At 38.6% G+C, this 7150-nt stretch overlaps 1 protein-coding gene across 1 annotated transcript; it reads right to left on the bottom strand.

Moving 5' to 3' along the window:
* Window positions 1-2663: 2663 nt before the first annotated feature.
* Window positions 2664-5612, bottom strand: LOC119422914 (lipopolysaccharide-induced tumor necrosis factor-alpha factor homolog). The gene is made up of 4 exons (XM_037690327.1): window positions 5483-5612; window positions 3172-3273; window positions 2860-3067; window positions 2664-2769 (listed from the first exon to the last, which is right to left on the bottom strand). The coding sequence occupies exons 1-4, from the start codon at window positions 5610-5612 to the stop codon at window positions 2664-2666; spliced, it is 546 nt and encodes a 181-aa protein (XP_037546255.1).
* Window positions 5613-7150: the final 1538 nt, after the last annotated feature.

The following is a 7150-nucleotide window of genomic DNA, read 5'->3' as shown; positions in this document are numbered from 1 at the left end:
TTGGAGGTTTAAACTAAGGATATTGGAGGTTTAAACTAAGGATATTGGAGGTTTAAACTAAGGATATTGAAGGTTTAAACTAAGGATATTGAAGGTTTAAACTAAGGATATTGAAGGTTTAAACTAAGGATATTGGGGGGCTGATGGAGATTGTCCACTTTTGGCCCTCAGGCCTGAAGTTGCTCACATCTGTGATCCATCATATTGTTTCTTTCTTTCCCAAAGTGATACGCTTGAGGGCTTTTGCAATTACACTGGACTTTTTCCCTCCCTTACATTATCAAGCATTTTCTTGAAATGATGTGTTGGTTTTCTGAAGGAATGAATTGAATCAATTCTGTTTAATTCAGTTTATTTATATAACCACAAGTCACAACAGAACTCAATCTCAGGGCACTGCACAGAAACATTCACATACATTATGAAAGCAGATTGGTTGCTTTATAGAATGGTATATATATATATATATATATATATATATATATATACAAGTGTTTCTAATCAGCCTGGATGATCAGAGCAGCTCAGGTCGATGGTAAATCAACACACTGTAATCAGATCAGGTAAACCCACTTTTATACAAAAAAGGTGTTTTTGTTTTAAATTAATGTAACAGTAGCTATATGAGAAACACAAAATATAGATTTTTTTAATACCGTTTGTACACAATTAGAGTCCAGTGAAGAGTATTAGAGAAAATATCCTAACGATGGCAGATAAGAACTGTGCAATTAAAAGAATTAAAGCTTTGATTTAATAGGTTTTCTTAAATATCTGCACTCCAATATTATACAAGTAAACATTACTTACAAATGCAGTTTTTAAAAAAATCAACTGTGTTCATTTTAAATTAAAAGACATTGTATTTAACAAATATATACAAAGAAAGACTAATAAATGGCAGATTACAACCTGAAGTGTCACCCCTGACTGATGCAGTCTGCATGGTGGAACAGATTCAGTGTCCCCTCTTTTCATATCTATAGACAGAAAGCTGGAAAGTGCACACAGTGTTTGTCTAATAAGTTTTACATTTAAGATTAGAAATGTTTGTGAAAAATACTTTTAAATGTGTAATACAACATACATCACAACTATATTATTGTATAAACCAGTAACAATACATTAAAACACCAACCATGTCGCTGTCATTAATGTAAATGATTAAAAATAGATGTAATAAAGGGATCGTTCAGATCTTTGGAGGTGGGATTCTGTGCAATCATCATGAACAAGTATTATCTTGCCAGTTGTAAATCACCCTTGGAAGGACTTTAGTTTGTAGCAAACAGTGTTTGATTCTGACTGGACTGATGAGCTGGACATTTGGCAATAACTAAAGAATTCCTCGTAAAATAAACGTGAAAATAAAATCTGGCAGCAATGTAAAAGTTTAAAAATAACTTTTGCACGAAGCACTGAGTTTTTGAGATTCGAGTTTTAAGACTGTAGCAGTCCTCTTGGGCCTGGTCCAATTTTTTTTTAGATTGTCAATCTGTTCAGAAATAAACTTTATTTAATTAAAGGGTCAGTGATAGTTAAACATTTGAGGAGTTGTTAAATGGCACAAATTAGAAGAACTAATGTGACATTTCACTTGGCGGCAGTTGTTCAGACTAGTCAACAACTCAAATATGGCTTAAGATTGTGAGAAAACACATTTTCATATTTTTTTATTGTTTGTGACAAAGTGACGTGTTGCCACATTTTGCACGGTTGGTTTTCGAAAATCACTTGTTTTTGTGTAGATGACTTACAGAATTGTATTCTAGGCCAGCACATCATTTCATTGCCTACCTACACCCACATCATCCCTACCTCATATCACTTACTCACTATGGCATTTGGCATTATGATTTAATCTACTTGAATAATGTTGTAGTTTTTAAACTATTATTGATGACGGGAGTAGTTTTTAGACTTGGACATGATCATGCAGGTGTCAAACTACAGTTCTAATGCTCTTGAGATGGGTTCAAAATGTCCATGACAACTCTTTTAGGAGAAATGTCATAAAAGTTTTAGAACATGTTCAAAATTCTGCGACTCAAGCAAAGAAGTTGAGAGCCCCTGCAAACATCATAAAACACTTTGGAGACTCCCTCACAACTATTGTTTGCCAGCTGATTTCCAGCCGTTGAAGTCCAGTAAGATACTATCTTTAAAATATCTTCAATTTTAATCATCAGTGGTGGGATATTGGCAAGGATGAATATTTGAAGAATAACTGAATATTGACGAATGAATAGGAGGAGTATTATTGCTAGAAATGCTTCTCCCTAGTTCAAAGAGCTATCTACAACAGGCAAGACAATAACTTCATAACCTCTCTTTGGAGCCCCAATTTTAAAAGATCTAAACCATCTCTTTAAGATACTTTACACATCTAGATGGATAGAAAGTTTAGAAACAGCCAGTTAGAAAGATGGATGCTCCTTCATAAAGAGGCTGTTTTTGTATCAACTTCCTTCTGTGATATATAGTGACAGGTTGATAAAGAGGGAAAAGGGCTCTATATGTCTCTGCGTGTTCAATATAGGTGTGTTTACAATACATATCACAACAAGTGCATGCACTTTAAATCTGACTAATCAATTTAATAATATGGTGACATGAATGAGGAGTGGTCTAAGAAAAGCACCAGCTTTCTGCAAACATCACTGTCATCGTTTATAAATGAAGACTTTCTTTCCACAGTCTGGGCAGTAGTGATGTGCGTCTTGCAGACGATCCATCATTAAAGGTATCAGACAGAAACCACAGATTAACCTGAAACACACAGATCCAGCATGTTCAGACTATGCTGCTGAAACTAAGCACTAAATTGTTCTATGTGTGTGTGTTTGGGCTTGTCCTTACCCCATTAATGCAAGCATGGTACACGTGCACCAAGCAGCACAACCAGGCACGTATGTGACTTTGGTGGTGACGAGGTGCTGGCAGTGTGGACAGCGGACCAAACCAGGGGCGTCTATCAGACTTGTCAGCACGATGGGGACGGGTTGAGGTTGGGACACAACGGCTACTGACTGAGTTCGTCTGCTGCTGGCAGTTTCTCTTCCACCAACTATCATTCAGCAGAAACAGAAAAAAGACGACACAGAAAATATGATCAGGTAGCTGGGAGACACATGACAGAGGGGTTGAGAAGTAAATGGTAGGACTGGATACTTTGTGTAAGTGGATGAACTGTGACTTCAGGGTGTTGTGATGGTGGGACCACAGCAGCTGGCACAATGGGTGGACTCAGGACAGGAAAAGCATCTCGGTTGACTGTTAGTGGGGAGAAAAGAATACCCTGAAATACATCTCAATGTAAAAATCCTGTTTTAAAAGTTGTTAGGGGTTTACACATCTGAAAAATAGGGGCCATAATCCATAATCTTTACTCATTTGTTTGTCATCACTCTCCACCTGTTTCTGTGTTTGCGTATGTTCATGTGTCTCTCTGTTAGCAAGAACCACTGGATGGATTTTAATGAGACTCTTGGTAAGTAATCATTGGATGTACATCTACAGCTGAGTAAGTTTTAAAGTCAAACCAATTCAAGATGGCCACCACAGCTAAACAAGATTAACAACCTGGCTATAATATCCTGATGCATGCTCCAGGTAGAAAAATCTAACAAAGTTAAGTCAGGTCCTCTGGACGAAGTAATTACTTTTTTACCTGGCTACTCAGTCAATTTTAAAATATTGAGCTAATATTTGGTGTAATAGTAGCTGAGACAGATCCTTTACACATACTTTGTACTTTGAGCTCCAATAAATCATGCAAGATATTTCAATGTTCATGCAGGTCATCTGGAGGTTTTCTTTTTTGTGCCGAGACATTTCACTCTCCATCCGAAGGGCTTCATCAGTCTGAGGAAACCCATCCATCCATTATCTTTACCCGCTTCTTCCATTTTGGGTCACGGGGATCACTGGTGCCCATGTCTAGCAATCACTGTGAGAGGGGCGGGGTACACCCTGGACTGGTCGCAAGTCCATCACAGGGCCACATAGAGACAAACGAGACAAACAACCATTCACTCTCTCACTCACACCTAGGGACAATTTTAGAGTTACCAATCAGCCTAACATGCATGTTTTTGGTCTGTGGGAGAAAACCGGAGAACCCGGAGAAACCCACACATGCACGGATAGAACATGCAAACTTCACCCAGAATGGCCCCTAGACCGGGGTTTGAACCAGGGACCTGCTCGCTGAGAGGCAGCAGCTCTACCAGTTGCACCACCGTGCTGCCCCTGTCTGAGGAAACACCAAACAAAACTGATTCTTCACCAACAGTCTACTCCAAAGTGGAAAAAAACCAGTTATGTTGGTGCTAAGATGGCCTCTGGGGCACGCCCTCTCATCCAGTGCCTGCTCTCTCCCTTGTCAGTGGTCATGTCAAACTGGTTCAAAACACCAAAGTCTTAATGAAGCCCTTTGGATGGAGGACAAAACGTCTCAGCACAAAAAAGAAACCGTCCAGATGACCTGACTGAACAATGTTGGATTTTATACCTGGATCATTGAGCATGGATTTGATGCAAGATCTTTCTTTCAAAAATTGCCAATAACTGTTAATCTGAGCCTTGTATGTCTGTTAGTAAAATATCTATGGAACCACGTAACAATATTTTTTGAAACTCTCATAAAATCTTCATTAAAGGTACATTTACATTTGATTTCCTTTTGGAGACAATCCATTTCAAGATGGCAACCACAGTTTTTTGGCCGGAGCCAGCACATAAATGACTATAACTCAGTGTCTAACAGATGTTGAGCTGAAATTTGATGTGATAGTAGCCGAGTCATTGTCAACACATATTCTGAGCGGGAAATTTTGTAACGTCACATGGGACAATTTATAAAGTTTTTTCACGGTTTGACCTAAAAGATTAAATCTCGACTGTTTCTCAACATAAGTTGGTCTCAGCAAACTCTGGGTTTTAACCCAAGACCATCAACGGGCCACCCATCTTAGCTCATTACAGAATACAAGAAACTTACAACTACTTTGTGCACCTTTAAACAAGTGTTTCCCAACCCTGGTCCTTGTGGAACACCATCCTGCATGTATTAGTTGCTTCCCTGCTCCAGCACACCAGATTCAGTGATTTAATTACTTCCTCATGTTCTGCAGAAGCTTGTTAATTACCCAATAATTAAAAGCAGGTGTGTCCAAGCAGAGAAACAACTAAAACATGCAGGATGGTGTTCCTCAAGGACCATGGTTGGGGACCCCTGGTTTAAATAACAGAAAAGTCAAGAAACTAACATTTTGTTGTGTATGTTATTCTTTAAACAGTGAGGTTGTATTTAATCCTTAATATCAGTTTAAGTTGAATCCCACTTCACCCATTCTTTTCTACTACTTAACCCTGCCCAAAGTTGTGCAAGTTCACCCCTCTCAAGAATTAGTTCATAGTTCAAATCATGCAGATTGAGCCTAAAATATTTCAAGTTTATACATGTGAAGAAAAATCTTACCTGCTTCTCTGTAGGTGGGAGGAGGTGTTGAGGGGGATGAGGCAAGGTTTCCGGGGGTAGAGCTGTTAAATCCCGCTGTGGACAGAGTGGAAGGGTGGCGTCTGGCCTCCTCATATGAAGGTGGTTCCATTAGAAAAGCAGGTTGCTGCTGTTGACAAGAATGCAGTCTGAGGTCTAGATAAGAGAGCAGGACAAAATGTAAAACAAGTCTACATCTGTCTTTGAGATGTATTTTTAGTGTTTATGCAGTTTTGAATTCTTAAAACTGATGTATATTTAGAAACATATGTGAAAATGTTTTTGTTCCTTTTTGAGAAGTATTTTATATCATTTAACTTGTAGCATGAAAAGGTTATAAAAAAGGCTGGGTTAAGTGTGGATCTAAAATTAAAGGTCATATTTGGGTGATGATTGGATGGATGTGCAACAAATATAAACCACCTTTAATTTATTTGTATTTTGCTTCCCTGGACTCAGACTTTATCTGGTTATGCTGTTCTTTCTAAAGTCACATAAAGGAGTTTCAAAAATTGACTTTGGACTTTTGCTGCTCTTCCCCCATTTTCTGTTTTGAGTCCTTGTACCTGACAAGGCCCATTGTTCAATGTGAGCTTAGAAAAGGTGAAAAGTTGACTAGTTACAGATAAAAGAAGTTTTAGGTCTAAACAGCGTCTATAGCAGTTGAACAGGACCAGCAAATCATACCTTCAAGATTCTGTTCAGCTCTGGCATGTACATCTTGGGCAATTTGATTGCGCCTTCAGATGTAGTCTGATTAAGATGTTTTCAATGACCACTGAGGTCACTCATGCCTGTATTTTGTGCTATTTGATTGCTATCAGATCACTCAGACTGCAAAGATGGTCTGGACCCCTTTAATATTCATTACATTAGGTAGTCTAAACACAATCTGCACTAAGTCAATCTTTAGGACAGGGGTGTTCAAACTTTTTCATTTGTTGGTAAAAACTGTCAAGATAGAAACGTACTTGGAGTAATCCATATCAGACTCAGTCTGGTGAAGAATCATTAAGAATATTGACTCATCTTCAATCTGTCTGAGACATGCTGTAATTCAATTCAAGGTGATACACTGGCTGCACTGGTCCAAAGACAAGCTGTCCAAGATCAAAGCCAACCTGGACCCCGCATGCAATCATTGTGAACAAACTCCAGCTAAACTCCTGCACATATTCTGGACCTGTCCCAAACTGCAGACTTTTTGGCAATCTATTTTTGACATCTTCTCTGGGATATGTGGGGGAACTGTTCACCCATCACCGTTCATCTCACTGTTAGGGGTGGTCCCTGTGGATATGTTCTTCAGTAAGTACAAGAAGGATGTGATTGCTTTTGGCTCGATTCTGGCCAGGAGGCTCATTTTGTGCAACTGGAAGGAGCCACACACCCCAGGATATGTACATTGGACAAGGGAAGTCTTGTATCACATTCATTTGGAAAAAATCTGATATACCCTGAAGGGTTCTGTTAAAAGATTCTGAGACACCTGGCAGCCTTTTTTGTCATATGTTGAAAATATGTAAATACCTGTATAAAGACATTTCTGTATGTGTGGCTGATTTGGTGTGGGTGTGGAGGGGCATAGGGGTTTCTTTTTTTGTTAGTTTTTTTAATGTTCTCAGTTCTGTTATGTTTGTGTTATATATA

This window comes from Nematolebias whitei, chromosome 16, assembly GCF_014905685.2.
Source record: "Nematolebias whitei isolate Nwh7 chromosome 16, NemWhi1, whole genome shotgun sequence".
Lineage (NCBI taxonomy): Eukaryota > Metazoa > Chordata > Actinopteri > Cyprinodontiformes > Rivulidae > Nematolebias > Nematolebias whitei.
Note: the sequence above shows the minus strand (reverse complement) of the source record. Positions and strands in the feature narration are given on the sequence as shown.